We start from the raw sequence: 18,424 nt of genomic DNA on the forward strand, positions 1-18,424 counted from the left end.
CCTAAGAGACCTCTGGGACAACATTAAACGCAACAACATTTGCATTATAGGGGTCCCAGAAGGAGAAGAGAGAGAGAAAGGACCTGAGAAAATATTTGAAGTGATTATAGGTGACAACTTCCCTAACATGGGAAAGGAAATAGCCACCCAATTTCAGGAAGCACAGAGAGTCCCAGGCAGGATAAACCAAAGGAGAAACATGCGGAGACACATAGTAATCAAATTGACAAAAATTAAACACAAAGAAAAACTATTTTTTTTGTTTGTTTTTTTTACAGTACACGGGCCTCTACTGTTGTGACCTCTCCCGTTGCAGAGCACAGGCTCCAGACGCACAGGCTCAGCAGCCATGGCTCACGGGCCCAGCTGTCAGCTGCATGTGGGATCTTCCTGGACCGGGGCATGAACGCATGTCCCCTGCATCAGCAGGTGGACTCTCAACCACTGCGCCACCAGGGAGGCCCCCAAAGAAAAACTATTGAAAGCAACAAGGGAAAAACAACAAATAGCATACAAGGGAACTCCCATAAGAGTAACAGCTGATTTCTCAGCAGAAACTCTACAAGCCAGAAGGGAGTGGCATGATGTATTTAAAGTGATGAAAGGGAGGAAACTACAACCAAGATACTCTACCCAGCAAGGATCTCTTTCAGATTTGACAGAGAAATCAAAAGCTTTACAGACACGCAAAAGCTAAGAGAATTCACCACCACCAAACCAGCTCTACAACAAATGCTTAAGGAACTTCTCTAGGCAAGAAACACAAGAGAAGGAAAAGACCTACAATCACGAACCCAAAACAACTAAGAAAATGGGAATAGGAACATACATATCAATAATTACCTTAAATGTAAATGGACTAAATGCTCCCACCAAAAGACACAGGCTCGCTGAATGGATACAAAAACAAGACCCATATATATGCTGTCTACAAGAGACCCACTTCAGACCTAGGGACACATACAGACTGAAAGTGAGGGGATGGAAAAAGATATTCCATGCAAATGGAAATCAAAAGACAGCTGGAGTAGCAATACTCATATCAGATAAAATAGACTATAAAATAATGTTACAAGCGACAAGGAAGGACACTGCATAATGACCAAGGGATCAATCCAAGAAGATATAACAATTATAAATATATTTGCACCCAACATAAGAACACCTCAATACATAATGTAAATGCTAACAGCTATAAAAGAGGAAATCGACAATAACACAATAATAGTGGGGGACTTTAACACCTTACTTACACCAATGGACAGATCGTCCAAAGTGAAAATTAATAAGGAAACATAAGCTTTAAATGACACAGTAGACCAGATAGATTTAATTGATATTTATAGGACATTCCATCCAAAAACAGCAGATTACACTTTCTTCTCAAGTGCACACAGAACATTCTCCAGGATAGATCACATCTTGGGTCACAAATCAAGCCTCAGTAAATTTAAGAAAATTGAAATCATATCAAGCATCTTTTCTGACCACAACGCTATGAGATTAGAAATCATTTACAGGGGAAAAAACGTAAAAAACACAAACACATTAGGCTAAACAATATGTTACTAAATAACTAGGAGATCACTGAACAAATCAAAGAGGAAATCAAAAAATACATAGAGCTAAATGACAATGAATACACAATGATCCAAAACCTATGGGATGCAGAAAAAGCAGTTCTATGAGGGAAGTTTATAGCAATTCAAGCCTACCTCAAGAAACAAGAAAAATCTCAAATAAACAATCGAACCTTACACCTAAAGGGACTAGAGAGAGAAGAACAAACAAAATCCAAACTTAGTAGAAAGAAAGAAAGAAAGAAAGATCAGAGCAGAAATAAATGAAATAGAAACAAACAAAACGATAGCAAAGATCAATAAAACTGAAAGCTGGTTCTTTGAGAAGATAAACAAAATTGATAAAGCATTAGCCAAACTCATCAAGAAAAAGAGGGAGAGGACTCAATAAAATTAGAAATGAAAAAGGAGAAGTTACAACAGACACCACAGAAATACAAAGCATCTAAGAGACTACTACAAGCAACTCTATGCCAATAAAATGGACAACCTGGAAGAAATGGACAAATTCTTAGAAAGGTATAACCTTCCAAGACTGAACCAGGAAGAAATAGAAAATATGAACAGACCAATCACAAGTAATGAAATTGAAACTGTGATTAAAAATCTTCCAACAGACAAAAGTCTGGGACCAGATGGCTCACAGGGGAATTCTGTCAAACATTTCGAGAAGAGCTAGCACCCATCCTTCTCAAACTCTTCCAAAAAATTGCAGAGGAAGGAACACTCCATCTGTATGCAGAAAACTTTAAGACACTGATGGAAGAAATTAAAGGTGATAGAAACAGATGGAGAGATATACCATGTTCTTGGATTGGAAGAATCAATATTGTGAAAATGTCTATACTACCCAAAGCAATCTACAGATTCAGTGCAATCCCTATCAAATTACCAATGGCATTTTTTACAGAACTAGAACAAAAAAATCTTAAAATTTGTATGGAGACACAAAAGACCCTGAATAGCCAAAGCAATCTTGAAGAAAAAAAAAAAAAAAAAAACTGAGCTGGAGGAATCAGACTCCCTGACATCAGACTATACTACAAAGCTACAGTAATCAAGACAGTATGGTACTGGCACAAAACCAGAAATAGAGATCAATGGAACAAGATAGAAAGCCCAGAGATAAACCCACACACCTGTGGTCAACTAATCTGTGACAAAGGAGGCAAGGATATACAATGGAGAAAAGACAGTCTCTTCAATAAGTGGTGCTGGGAAAATTGGACAGCTACATGTAAAAGAATGAAATTAGAACACTTTGTAACACCATACAGAGAAATAAACTCAGAATGGATTAGAGGCCTAAATGTAAAACTGATCCCTATAAAACTTTTAAAGAAAAACATATGAAGAATACTCTTTGACATAAATCACAGCAAGATCTTTTTTGATTCACCTAGAGGAATGGAAATAAAAACAAAAATAAACAAATGGGACCTAATGAAACTTAAAAGCTTTTGCAAAGCAAAGGAAGCTACCAACAAGACGAAAAGACAACCCTCAGAATGGAGAAAAATATTTGCAAACGAATCAATGGACAAAGGCTTAATATCCAAAATATATAAACAGCTCATGCAGCTCAGTATTAAAAAAACAAACAACCCAATCCAGAAATGGGCAGAAGACCTAAATAGATATTTCTCCAAAGAAGACATACAGATGGCCAAGAAGCACATGAAAAGCTGCTCAGCATCACTAATTATTAGAGAAATGCAAATCAAAACTACAATGAGGAATCACCACACACCAGTTAGAATGGGCATCTTCAGAAAATCTACAAACCACAGATGCTGTAGAGGGTGTGGAGAAAAGGAAACCCTCTTGCACTGTTGGTGGGAATGTAAATTGATACAGCCACTCTGGAAAATAGTATGGATGTGCCTTAAAAAACTAAAAATAGAATTACCACATGACCCAACAATCCCACTACTGGGCATATACCCAGAGAAAACCATAATTCAGAAAGACACATGCACCCCAATGTTCACTGCAGCACCATTTACAATAGCCAGGTCATGGAAGCAACCTAAATGCCCATCAACAGACGAATGGATAAAGAAGATGTGGTACATATATACAATGGAGTATTACTCAGCTATAAAAAGGAATAAAATTGGGTCATTTGTAGAGAGGTGGATGGATCTAGAGACTGTCATATAGAGTGAAGTAAGTCAGAAAGAGAAAAACAAATACCGTATTTTAACGCATATACGTGGAACCTAGAAAAATGGTACAGATGAACCAGTTTGCAGGGCAGAAATTGAGACACAGATGTAGAGAACAAATGTATGTAACACCAAGGGAGGAAAGAGGCCGGTGGGGGGAGGTGGTGGGATGAATTGGGAGGTTGAGATTGGCATATATACGCTAATAATGTATAAAATGGATAACAAATAAGAACCTGCTGTATAAAAAAATAAATACAATAAAATTCAAAAATAAATTGTGGGGGCTTCCCTGGTGGCGCAGTGGTTGAGAGTCCGCCTGCCGATGCAGGGGACACGGGTTCGTGACCCGGTCTGGGAAGATCCCACATGCCGCGGAGCAGCTGGGCCCGTGAGCCATGGCCGCTGAGCCTGCGCGTCCGGAGCCTGTGCTCCGCAATGGGAGAGGCTGCAACAGTGAGAGGCCCGCGTAACGAAATAAATAAGTTGTGGTAAAATACATATAACATCATGTGCCATTTTAAGTATACAATTCAGTGGCATTAATTACATTCACAATGTTGTACAACCATCGCCCCTATCTATTACAAAACTTTTCATCACCCCAAATAGAAACTCTATAAACCTTAAGCAGTACCTCCCCACTCCTCCCTTCCCCCAGACCCTGGTAACCTCTAATCTACTTTCTATCTCTATGAATTTGGCCATTCTAGATATTTCATGTAAGTCGAATCATATAGTATTTGTCCTTTTGTGTCTGGCTTATTTCCCTTAGCATAATGTTTTTAAAGTTCATTCATGTTTTAGCATGTATCATAACTTTATTCCTCTTTATGGCTGAATGATATTTCATTGTATGGATACACCACATTTTCTTTATCCATTCATCTATTGATAGACACTTGGGTTATTTTTACCTTTTGGCTATTGTGATTAATGGGCAATGAATTTTGTTGTATAAGTGTCTGAGTCCCCGTTTTTGATTCTTTGGGGTATATACCTAGGAGTGGAATGCTGGGTCATCTGTGTGCAGCTTCTTGAGGAGTTGCCAGACTGTTTTCCACAGCAGCTCCATCATTTTATATTCCCACCAGAAATGTACAAGAGTTCCAGTTTCTCCACATTCTTGCCAACACTTATTTTCCTTTCTTTTTTCTTTTTTAAAAATTGTAGCCATCTTGGGCTTCCCTGGTGGCGCAGTGGTTGAGAGTCTGCCTGCCGATGCAGGGCACACGGGTTTGTGCCCCGGTCCGGGAGGATCCCACATGCCGCAGAGTGGCTGAGCCCGTGAGCCATGGCCGCTGAGCCTGCGCGTCCAGAGCCTGTGCTCCACAAAGGGAGACGCCACAACAGTGAGAGGCCCGCGTACCGCAAAACAAAACAAAAAAAAACAAACAAACAAAAAAAGAAATTGTAGCCATCTTAATAGATGTGAAGGGATATCTCATGGTTTTCATTTGCATTTCTCTAAAGACTAATGATGTTGGGTATCTTTTCACGGTCTTACTGGCCATTTGTATATCTTCTTTGGAGAAATGTCTATTCAGTTTCTTTGCCCATGTTTTAATTGAGTTGTCTTTTTCTTCTTGAGTTGCGGGAATTGTATATATACTAAATAGTTAACCCTATCAGATATATAAGTTACAAATCTTTTCTTCCACTCTGTAGGTTGTTTTTTCACTTTCATAATAATTTCTTTGCACAAATGTTTTAAATTTTGAGGAAATCCAACTTATCAGTTTTATCTTTTGTTACTTGTGCTGTTGGTGTTTTATATGTAAGAATCCATTGCTAAATCCAAGTTAAAGAAGATTTACCCCATACTTTCTTCTAAGAGTTTTATGGTTTTAGCTCTTATATTGTTGTGGTCTTTAATCCATTTTCAGTCAGTTTTTGCATACGACGTGAGGTGAGGAGTTCAACTTCATTCGTTTACATGTGGAAATCCTGTTGTCCCAGCACCATCTGCTAAAGAGACTGTTCTTTCCCCACTGAATAGACTTGACACTCTTGTCAAAAAGCAATTGGCTATATATGTATGGGTGTATTTCTGGACTCTAAATTCTATTCCATTGGTCTATATGGCTATCCTTATGACGCTATCACCCTGTTTTGATTACTATAGCTTTGTGGTACGTTTTGAAATCAGGAAATATGAGTCTTCCACCCTTATTCTTTTTCAGGATTGTTTTGGCTGTTCAGGGTCCCTTACATTTTTGTATGAATTTAAGGATTGGCTTTTCCATTTCTGAAAAAGCCAGGTTACTCTTTACAGTCAGCTACTAAAATGTTATAACTTGAAATGTCTCTACATATTTGTGGTCAAAATTTAAGTTTCTGGTCATCTAAGAATTTTCTGCTGAGGACCTCCCTGGTGGTGCAATGGTTAAGAATCCACCTGCCAATGCAGGGGACATGGGTTCGATCTCTGGTCCCGGAAGATCCCACATGCTGTGGAGCAACTAAGCCCATATGCCACAACTGCTGAGCCCGCGTGCCACAACTACTGAAGCCCGTGCACCTAGAGCCCGTGTTCTGCAACAAGAGAAGCCACTGCAATGAGAAGCCCACGTACCACCACAAAGAATAGCCCCCAGCTCACCTCAACTAGAGAAAGCCTGCACACAGCAACAAAGAACCAATGCAGCCAAAAATAATAAATAAATAATCAATAAGCAAACGTGAAGAGGATGTTGGCCCCGGGGGGTGGGAGCTGCTGGCAGGAGAACGTGGCTGAGGCGGGACCTGCTGGAAGTCACCATGTCCAAGCAGGTCCACAGCCTGTTTTGTTTTTTTTCTTTTTTAAAGAATTTTCTGCTCATTGTCTCCTGAGAGTCTATGTAGAAAAGAGGTCACAAGAACTATATTTTGGAATAATTTTCTAAGTTTGTTCACAAGCAACTTGTCTTATCAGTTTAGGGTCAGTTTCATTGAAGTAAGGCTAAAATGGGTGTGAGACAGACTGCTGCCAGTGTGGTTATTATGTATTTTGTTTATATGAAATATTTATTACAACATAAGGTGTTTGGATGCAAAGCTAGATTAAGTAAAGGAAAAATTGTATCATCAGGAGTTCTGATCAGAATGGCAAGCTGAAGCAACATAGAAAGTCCTCCTTTCTGCTCCAAAAACAGAGAGATACTGGAAAAAAATAGAGTAACAACAAAAATAAAAATAACCCAGGTGATAAAGGGAAACCCCCAGGTGTTGGAAAGGAAAAGGAGCTCAAAGCCAGAGCAGAGAATGATAGCTGGAAACAATGAGGTCCACGGGCCTACTGGGTAGACATTTATGGGATACGGAGTGAAGCCTTAGACCCCTGTGGAATGGCAGCATGGCCAGAGTGGAGGCTCTTGTTTAGAGCCAGATTGCTCAAAAAAACAGTGAAGCAGGAATTAGAAAAATTCCGTTTACTGTCTAGGGAAAGTGATGACAAAGTTTACTGTGTTTAAGTTCCTATAAAATAATAATTAGAAGAAAAGGAATAATCAAGAATTGGTAACCTGAACTTATACCTTGTGTAGGTATGAGGAGTGAATTTATACTGCCCCCAGTGAGGCAGGTACTCTTTGTCGAAGCTAAGAAATTAACATAAAAAATTGGTCAGGTATCAAAGTAAATTAAAAAAGTAAGTCCAGCTACATGTCATTATTAGTGAAACTACTTAGAAAACTAAAAACTGCATAGAAAATTTTAAAATGGATGGGGAAAAAAAGAGCAGATAGATATTAGGTTGAATATTGTTGATAATCAGCTGTTTTACTCACAAAAGTTGCAACTTCATGTGATTCAACTAATAATAACGGAGAAATTGACAAATCTATAGTGATAAAGGTACTTAAAATTATACTATCAGAAGTTATTACACAAAAAAGTAAGATGGAGATTTGAACAACAAAATAGACGTCAACAAATAGTGATGTATATTCTTTTAAAATACGCATCAAGTTTTTCCCTAAATTTACTACATGATAGGCCATAAAAGAAATCTCAGCAAATACTAAAAAACTGATGTCATACAGACTCCACTCTCTGATAACAGTGTAATAAATTTAGAAATCAACAAAAGCATAGTCTGAAAGCTCCATATGTTTGGAAACTGAAAAGAACACTTATGAATGATTCATTTGAAAGAAATCACAATAGAGAAAACTTGGTTCCAGCAGTATGGCAGACTGGACCCTTTTGTAAACAACTAAGAAACTTGTATAAAATGTGCAATACATATTAGATTAGTGTGCTAGAAGAAAATAAAGAATTAAAGAATACTTAGAGGCCAGCAACCAAAGGAAAGCAGAACCTCTAGGAGGTAAGTCTTGAGGGTATTTGCTGAACCCAAGGTTCTTGAACTTCTATCATCATGTATTGGCAGGGTGCAGGGAATAAAGGCAAGGTTCAGGGCCCCACCCAAGATTGGTACCCTACTAGGAGATGCTCTTGTATAAATCTAGGTCTTCCAAAAGGCTTCACCCTTAATTAAGAGAACTAGAAATAAATCCTAGTACAGAGTTGTAGTGAATCATTAATGGGTTGTGAAATCAATTATGTGGTTTCTATCAGCATTGATTTTTTTTGAATATCACATGTCATAATGCTTCATGTAATTTTAATTTTTGTGGGTTAGCGTGTATACGTATATGAATGTATATATGAATATACTTGGTTGCATTGTTACTTTTTACCATCGGTCAGCCCTAGTCAAAAAATTCAAAAGCTACTGCCTTAGAGAAGCTGTGCCATGTGTGCACAGAGAGACGTGTATAGCTACGTATTTCAGCATTATTTATAATAGCAAAATACTAGAAGCAACCTAAGATCCTATCAGTAGTAGAAAGGATAAATATATTTTTATATAATGGGACATTATTCATCAGATAAAAGGAGGTAATTATATCTATTTATGTTAACATAGATAAATCACATAATTATGTCTACTTATGTTAACATAGATAAATCACAAAACATAATACTGAATGACAGAAACAAGTTACAGAATGATAGGTAAGTATAATTGAGTTTATGTTAAAAAATAATAAAAATACAATATGCTATTTTGAAAAGATAAGACACCAACTTCAGTATACCAACTTCTGAAGAGAGAATGGAATGGGATTGGGGCAGGGTTCCCAGGGATGGTGCAAGCTCTCCAACTTTGTGTATGTGTATGTGCACACACATGCAGTTTTTCACTTTAAAAAAAAATTAAGTGAATAAAACAAAATGTTAACATGTGGGTGATAAGCACTTAGGTATTATTAGTGATTTTATCTCCTGTACTTTTTTGGTATTTGTATTCAATAATATTTGATTTTTTAATTGCATCATGCAATAAGTAGATAACTTGTAGTTTTTTTAAAATTATTTTTGGCTGCATTGTGTCTTCGTTGCTGCGCGTGGGCTTTTTCTAGTTGCAGTGAGCGGGGGCTACTGTTCATTGCTGTGCACGGGGATGTCATTGCAGTGGCTTCTCTTGTTGCAGAGCACAGGCTCTAAAGCACGCGGGCTCCAGTAGTTGTGGCTCGTGGGCTCTAGAGTGTGGGCTCAGTAGTTGTGGTGCACGGGCTTAGTTGCTCTGTGGCATGTGGGATCTTCCCGGACCAGGGCTCGAACCTGTGTCCCGTGCATTGGCAGGCGGATTCTTAACCACTGCGCCACCAGGGAAGCCCTGTTGTAGTTTTCTTAGAGGGAGAATCTTTAAGGACTGAATGATGTCAGAATTAGAATCTTAGGTGTTCTTTTGAAGAACATGTTCAATTATGTTATTATGGCACCTTTAATTAGGTGACAGCTGTGTAATTGCATGAGTATAGTAGTCAAGCTGAGAAGCAAAAAGGTATATGGGAAAGGAATAAAACGTAAAATCCAACGTTGAAAATATTTTCTTTAGTACATAGTAAGTACATTAATTCAATATCCTGAAATCCATAAGAAGTAACCAAAAAGTGTGTTTATTGAATTAGAAGCCCTGTTAAAGAAAAGAAAAGGTTTTCTGAATGTTTCATTCAGGTAAAGCAAACTACCACCCACTGAATAAAAGTTAAAACTAAACATTATATTACTAAAATTGTAACTTGTCGCTTAGTGAACAAACACAGCAAAAAATATAATGTATCTATAGTTTTGTCATTCATATTTTTTGTTTGTTTTACTTAGCTGGTCACCTGACTTTTGAATGCCGCAATTTTCTCCGAGTAGACCCCAAAAGGGACATAGTTTTGGATGTCAGCAGCACAAGTAGCGAAGAGAGTGATGAAGAGGATGAAGAACTTAATAAACTGCAAGCATTACAAGAAAAAAGTAAGCAATACTTTTTTCCCCCTCCATCCTTTAAAAATGTTTCTAAATGTTCTACTGTATTATGTCATGTTTATCTATTGTTATATTATATTTGTCATTAAGATACCTTTTGCCTCTTATGTAAGAAGTACTGCATAGGTAAGGAAATTTTAAGTACTTTGCCCAAAGTCAAACAGTTGGTCAGTGATAGAACCAACAGGCAAGTCTATTTCTGATTCCACAACATAGGTTTTATTGTGTTTTGTTTTGTTTTTTGTTTTTCCATCTCACTGTAATGTATCACGTGGTACAAAGAGTCTGATTTAAGATTTGGTTTCTATTCCTATTTGGCTACTTTTTAGTATGTGACTTTTAGCAAATCACTTAACTGCTCTGAACTTCAGTTTCCTTGTGGGATAACACAAAGGATTGGATTGTCAAATCACACTCATTCATATCAGAGATCTTAGCAGTGTCAAGCTTTACTGATACCACTGACCCTTGAACAACATGGGTTTGAACTGCATGGGTCCACTTTTACGCAGATTTTTTTCAGTAATACATACTGCAGTACTATATAAGTTGCGGTTGGTGGAATCTGCAGATGTAGAACCATGGATATGGAGAAACCGCATATATGGAGGGCAACTATAAGTTACACTTGGACTTTGGACAGCACAGAGGGGCAACATCCCTAACCCCTGCGTTGTTCAAGGGTCAACTGTAATTTCAAGTATACAAGTGATCACGAGGCATAGGCAAAGCAGCAAGAGTTTCAGGACTACAGTACAATCTCCCAGGTACCCACTCTAGCCAAGGTTAACATAAACGGTTTCTATATTACTTACACGAAAGAAAGTCATTTTGGTCATGAAGCATCTCAATTTTATGCCCATAGTTACATTTTCCAGGGATTATGGATTTGTGCCCCATAAATCCCTAGATTCCAGGATTATTTGCCATAAACAATCTTAGACATCCTGCTATAAGCAGTTTATAAATAGGGATTCTCTTGTCAACAGCTTGATCATGGACTTCTAGCTTTCAGAACACTGAGGAAATAAATTTCTGTTATTTAAGCCACACCCCTCCTCCCCCCACAAAAAAGGATTCTCTGGCTAGCAAATAATTTATTTCCAGGAAGTCTGTCATTAGCATGTTGATGAAGAGATTTGACCAAGTTACCTTCTTTCTTTCCTGGGACATTCTCCTTTCCCCTCAAAAAGAGAACAGATTTCAGACCACTGTTTAACCATTTGTTTCCCATCTTGTGTATAAAATAACCTATCCTTGCAATGGGGTTTTTAGGGATAAAATGTGATGCTGTATGTGAAAATATTTTGTAAACTACAAAATGTTATATGGTAGTTGTCACACAGAAGCAAAATGAAACTTATTTGTATATGGGTTTAGGCATGGCATGAGAGGGATACAAAAAAGGTTAAACTTATTCTAGATCATCAGAGAACAATAAATGCTTAAAAAAATTTTAACCTTTCCATATTATATCCAGTGAAGGTAAGTGAAAAAGTCAAATGCCAGGGTACTAGGACAAGCTGAGAAGGCAGAAGAGGGATAGTGTTCCAAAGAAAGCAAACAAGAGTAACAGTAAATATGAGTATATACAGCTTAAGGGTAAAGATAGCTGCTTGAATATAAATGTTTATTTTAGGGACTTCCCTGGCAGTCCAGTGGTTAAGAATCTGTGCTTCCACTACAGGGAACATGGGTTCAATCCCTGGTTGGGTAACTAAGATCCCACATGCAGCAGGATCTTTATACATAAATAAAGGTATATATTTACTTCTGCTCCCTACTGAAACAACACTAAAATAGTAGTAGAAGAAATTTTTAAGGACATAAACTCACAAGGACAAAGAAAATAAGAGTCAAAAAATTTTTCTGAAAAGCACAAGGACAAAGAAAATAAGAGTCAAAAAATTTTTCTGAAAAGCAGATGGGTTAGTGATAATGGACTGAACACTTTAAGAGAGCTCAACCCTTTAACAGTGGGGAAAGCTGAGAAGTAACCTGATTATACATCATAAAACCCCCTAAAGTCTTGATAATGAGTATCCTTGGGTATTTCTGGAATTGAGAATATTTGTAACACTAAAAACAGGGATTGGTTAAAAGCCTGAAGTAGTTAGATGTTCTGTTCCCTTTCCCTACTCTGTGAAGCCCTGTTGCCTCAGCAGACTGCCACAGGTCTATTTTCTAGACAGGTAAGGCAGACAGTCTTTAAACTGGGCCACACCAAACACAAATGAAAATAGTTAAAGGTTAGATACAGAATGGTGAGAGTCTTCTAGCCATCTTCACCTATTTGGTTCCCAGACATATATCACCCAGGCAGAAGATTTGAAGATACATCTCTGGGAAATCTGACCAGTCTAAGAAGAATGAAATAAGGATACTGAAATTAGGGATTCTTCAAAGGCAAGCCCTCACCACATTATCAGTGAAGTCCAGTTTCCAAGCTTTGCTTGCTAAAAGCTGCCAGTCAGCTTTTTAGACAATGAGGAGCACTAAATTTCTGAGGAAAGGGTCTCACATGAAATATAGATACCAAAACAGAAAAAATCAACCTGAAAAATATGAGTCTGTACAGGGAGAAAACAGAAATCATTAATATTTAGTTTCATAGAAAGATAAGATATACCACGCATGAAACATGAATAAGGTACTATAAAGAAGAATAAAAGCAACAAAAGAGCTTTTGAAAATTAAAAAAGAAGCAGACATGGAAAACTTGATAGAGTTGGAAGATAAAGTTGAAGAAAAATAAGAAGAGCAAAAAGAGAGAAAAAAGATAGAACAATTGAAGGGTCATTCTAGGAAATACTTCATTCAAATGAGTCCCAGAAAAAGAAAACAGAAAATTTTTTCAAGAACTGAAGAATTAGTTTCCAGATGAAAAGGTTCAACAAGTACCAGACACAGTGGTAAAAGCAGACCCACACAAAGGCACACCATTATGAAACATCATATCATAGGAAACAAAAAGATATAATCCAGACTTCCAGAGTTGAGGATAAAACAGGACACAGGTGAAGGATCAGGAGTCAGAATAGTTTCGTACTTCTCTAAGGCAATACTGGAAGCTAGTAGAATATGGATAATGCTTTCAAATTTTTGAAAGAAAATTATATCCAAATTAGAATGATATACCCAACCAAATTATCAACCAAGTGTGAAAGTAGAGTAAAGACATTGTCAGACATTCAAAGTCTCAGAAAACAATTTGCCTCTCACCCTTTCTTAGAAAAGCCCTGGAATAAGTGTTCTACCAAAGTACGGGAATAGACTGAAAAAAGGAAGACAAGGAGTGTAGGAAATAGAAAAGATAAGAAGGGAAATTTGTAGCATGCTAGTAAAGAGAGAGCCCAGAAAGACAGCTGCGCCAGAATAGAGAGCAGCCCAGCCACATAGGAACACAACAAAAGATACTAGGACAGAAAGCCTAAAACTCTTAATTCCACAAGGACACTTTCTACCCCATTCATCTATACTGCTCTGTTTTTTTTTAAGTAGATGCATAAAACTTTAGAATTAGGAAGAATCTTTAGAACAAATAGTTTAAAAACCAGTTTTGTAGAAAAAGAAAATGAGAACAAGTGATTTTCCAAAGTCAATAGCTGGTCACAGTAGAGCCAGCACCGTGATCCAGGTTTCTTTCCTACTAGTCCTGTACCATTTTCATTACAATGTGCTGCTCTCCTACCTTAGAGATCATCCAGTCTATTGGTTCTTGACCTTTTTTTCCTTATTACATCAATCTTGAAGGATAAGGTACACTCCCACCCTGAATAGTGGTTTATTCTAGAGGTGATTTTCAATCAGAAGACCTGGGACAGATCTGCTCTGGGAGAAAGGGGAGGGAGTTAACATATAATAACCCCCAGGACAGGAAATAGTTGGTCAAGCTTCCTTATTAGCATCAGCTTTCCCCTAACCTCACATTGAGAATGGCTTCCACAATCTAGCTTTTCTCCCTTTTTCTTCCTTAAAAGGTGTGCTTGACCATAGTCACTTAAAGGCTCAGAATTTGTGTTCCATCTCATGACTTCCACCCAGGACAGTGTTCATTCCAGTATGTCAACCAACTTGTCCTATTTAACATTTATAGAACACCTCACTCAACAACAGCAGAATACACAGTTTTTCTTTTTTTCTCAGTGCACACAGAACATCTACCAAGATAGACTTTATTCTGTGCTATAAAACAAGTCTCAATAAATTTGAGTGTTCAAGTCATGCAAAGTATCTTCTCTAGCCACAAGGAAATTAAATTAGAAATCGATAACAGGTAGCTTCTTGGAAAATTCCCAAGTAATTGTAGCCTAACACACTTCTAAATGTCCCATTGGGTCAAAGAAAAAAAAAGAGCCAAAGGAAATTAGAAAGTACTTTTCAACTGTATGAAAATAAAAATACAACATAACATTTATGAGATGTCCCTAAAGCAGCCCTTAGAGGCAAATTTATGGCACTCCATGCCTGTATTAGAAGAGAAGAAATATCTCAAATTTATGACTTCAACTTCTACCTTAAACTCGAAAAAGAAGAGCAAATGAAACCTGAATTAAGCAGAAGAAAGGACATAATAAAGATCAGAGGTGAAATTAGTGAAATGGAAAATAGAGAAACAATAGAGAAAAATGAGTGAAACCAAGAGCTGGTTCTTTGAGAAGATCTGTAAAAGTGAAAATTCACTATCCAAACTGATTGGGTTAAAAAAAAAAGTCATAAATTACCAGTATCAGAAATGAATGAAGTAACAACACTACAGATTACACAGATGCTAAAATAGAATATTATGAATAATCTTATGCCAATAAATTGGACAACTTGGATAAACTGGACAAATTACTTGAAAGATACAAACTACCAAAACTCTTTCAAGAAGAAACAGGTCAACTGAGTGGTCTGCATCTATTACAGAGGTTAAATGTTTTAAAACTTTCAGTGAAGAAAACACCATGGCTGAATGGCTTCTCATGAATTCTGCCAAACATTTAAAGGAGAAGTAATACCACTTCTACATAAAATCTTTTAAAAATTAAAGAGGGGATACTTTCCAACTCAACTTATAAGACCAGCATTACCCTAATAACAAAACCAGATAAAGAGGGGCTTCCCTGGTGGCACAGTGGTTAAGAATCCGCCTGCCAATGCAGGGGACATGGGTTCGAGCCCTGCCCGGGGAAGATCCCACATGCCGTGGAGCAGCTAAGCCCGTGCACCACAACTGCTGAGCCCACGTGCCACAACTACTGAAGCCTGTGCGCCTAGAGCCTGTGTTCTGCAACAAGAGAAGTCACTGCAATGAGAAGCCCGTGCACTGCAACAAGAGTAGCCCCCACTTGCCACAACCAGAGAAAGCCCGCGCACAGCAATGAAGAGCCAACTCAGTCAAAAAAATTTTTTTTAATTTTAAATTAAAAAAAAAAAAGATAAAGACATTACAAGGAAAGCAGAGACTCTCAAAAGAGAATTTTAAGCAATTCTAAGCAATTATAAAATGTTAGTCAAATCCAACAATATATAAAAAGGATAATATATTATGACCAAGTGGAACTTATTGCAGGAATACAATATTTGTTTTACATTCAAAAGTCATTGTAATTTGCTATTTTTAACAGACCAAAGAAGAAAATCTGTAGTATTTTAAGAAAACCAATATTTTAAGAAAAATTATTTGAGGAAGTCCATCTTCCATTTCTTATAAAAATTTTCAGCACACTAGGAAAAGAAGAAAGCTTCATCAGCCTGATAAGGGATGTCCATAAAAAACAGAAAGATTACTCTATACTTAATGGTAAAAGACTGAATGTTTCCGTAACATAAGGAGCAAATCAAAGATGTCCATTCCTACCACTTATTTTCAACATTGTAGTGGGGATTCTAGTCATGTAATAAGGCAAGAAAAAGAAATTAAAGTCATCCAGATTAGAAAAGGAAGAGTAAAAACTGTCTTTTTTGCAGATGACTTGATCATCTACGTAGAAAGCCTAGAAGAAAAGTTCTAAAACTAATAACTACGTTTAGCCAAGTTGTAGGATGCAAGATCAATCAATGGGCAAAAAATCAATGTATTTCTGTATGCTGGCAGTGAAAAATCAGAAATTGAAATTTTAAAAATACCTATTTTAATAGGATTAAAAGCATGAAATACTTAAGGATAAATCTGACAAAAGATGTGCAAGACTGAAACATACAAAATATTGATGAGGGATATTAAAGAAATGAATAAATCAAGATATACCGTATTCATGGACTAGAAGATTCAATCTTTTTAAAAGTTAGTTCTCACTCTTTGACATAAATTGTAGCAGTATCCTTCTGGATCTGCCTCTTATAGTAATGAAAATGACAACAAACATAAACAAGTGGGACCTAACTAAACTTAAAAGCTTTTTCACAGCAGAGGAAACCATAAACAAAATGACAATCAACCCACAGAATGGGAGAAAATATTTGCAAACGAAGCGACTAACAAAGGATTACTCTCCAAAATATACTAACAGCTCATGCAGCTCAATATCAAAAAAAAAAACCCAGTCAAAAAATGGTCAGACATGCACATGAAAAGATGCTCAACATCACTAATTTTTAGAGAAATGCAAATCAAAACTACAATGAGGTATCACCTCACACTAGTCAGAATGGCCATCATCAAAAAGCCTGCAAACAATAAATTCTGGAGAGGGTGTGGAGAAAAGGGAACGCTCCTACACTGTTGGTGGGAATGTAAATTGGTACAGCCACTATGGAGAATAGTATGGAGGTTCCTTAAAAAACGAAAACTAGAGCTACCACATGATCCAGCAGTCCCACTCCTGGGCATATATCCAGAAAAAAAACAGTTTGAAAAGATACATGCACCCAGTGTTCACTGCAGCACTATTTACAATAGCTGAGACATGGAAACAGCCTAAATGTTCATTGACAGCGGAATGGATAAAGAAGATGTGGTACATATATACAATGGAATGTAACTCTGCCATAAAAAAGAATGAAATAATGCCATTTGCAGCGACATGGATGGACCTAGAGATTATCATACTAAGTGAAATAAGTTAGACAAAGAAAAATGTATATCACTTATATGTGGAATCTAAAAAGATGATACAGGTAAACTTATTTACAAAACAGAAACAGACTCACAGACTTGGAAAACATACTTATGGTTACCAAAGGGGAAAGGTGGGTGGGAGATAAATTAGGAGTTTGGGACTAACATATACACACGACTGTATATTAAAATAAATATTCAGCAAGGACCTACTGTATACCACAGGGAACTCAGTATTCTGTAATAACCTATATGGGAAAAGAATCTGAAAAAGAATGGCTATATATAACTGAATCACTTTGCTGTACACCTGAAACTAACACAACATTGTAAATCAATATAAAATAAAAATTAAATTTAAAAAATAAATTAATTAAAATGTCAGTTCTCTCTAACTTGATTTATAGATTCAAACTAATTACAATCAAATTCAAGCAGGCTGTTTTAGACACTGACAAGTCAATTCTAAAGTTCTTGTGGAAATGTAAAGAACCTAGAATAGCCAAAATACTTTGAAAAAGAGCTAAAGTTGGTAAGATTAACACAGCCTACTTTCAGAACTTTCTGTAAAGCTACAAGTAATCCCAACAATGTGCTATTGATATAAAAGTTGATTAGTATAAGTGAATAGCACCATACATATATGGCCAATTCATTTTTTTTAACTTTTTATTTTGAGATAAATGTAGATTCATATGCAGCTGTAAGAAATAATACAGAGAATTCCTTGTACCCTTTACCCAGTTTCCCTCATCTTCCAAAATTGTATTACAGTATCACAGCCAGGACATTGATTTTGATACAATCAATGTACACAATATTTCTGACACTACAAGGATCACTCATATTGCCCTTCTATAGCCATACCTTTCCTCTTGTCCTTACTTAATCTCTGGCAACCAAAATTTTGCTATTTCTCTAATACTGTAATTTCAAAAATGTTTTATAAATGAAACCATACTTTTCCAGATTGTATTTTTTTCACTAGCTATAATTCTCTGGAGATTCACTCAGGTTGCTATATTTATAAATAGTTTGTTCCTTTTTATTATTGAACAGTAGTCTATTATAAGGATACCACAGTTTAAGCATTCACCCATTTAAGGACATCTGAGTTGTTTCCAGTTTGGGGCTATTACAAATAAAGCTGCTATCAACAGGATTTGGATAAACATAAATCTTTATTAGATAATTATCCAAGAGTACAATTGCTGGGCTTTATGGTATTTGCATGTTTAGTTTCTTAATAAACTGCCAAACTGTTTTCCACAGTGGCTATACTATTTTACATCCCTACTAAAACATGTATGAGTGACCCCATT

At 36.8% G+C, this 18,424-nt stretch overlaps 1 protein-coding gene across 2 annotated transcripts in view; it reads left to right on the forward strand.

The window, feature by feature from the left end:
• The window catches only part of SREK1IP1 (SREK1 interacting protein 1), a 53,672-nt gene that overhangs the window by 18,205 nt on the left and 17,043 nt on the right, over positions 1–18,424 (forward strand). For both annotated transcript variants that reach the window (XM_024753090.1, XM_024753091.1), the window contains exon 3: positions 9,902–10,045. In XM_024753090.1, coding sequence (XP_024608858.1) covers positions 9,902–10,045 — 144 coding nt within the window. The remainder of the gene's footprint in view (positions 1–9,901; positions 10,046–18,424) is intronic.

This window comes from Neophocaena asiaeorientalis, unplaced genomic scaffold (genome assembly GCF_003031525.2).
Source record: "Neophocaena asiaeorientalis asiaeorientalis breed wild unplaced genomic scaffold, Neophocaena_asiaeorientalis_V1.1 scaffold399, whole genome shotgun sequence".
NCBI classification, from domain to species: domain Eukaryota; kingdom Metazoa; phylum Chordata; class Mammalia; order Artiodactyla; family Phocoenidae; genus Neophocaena; species Neophocaena asiaeorientalis.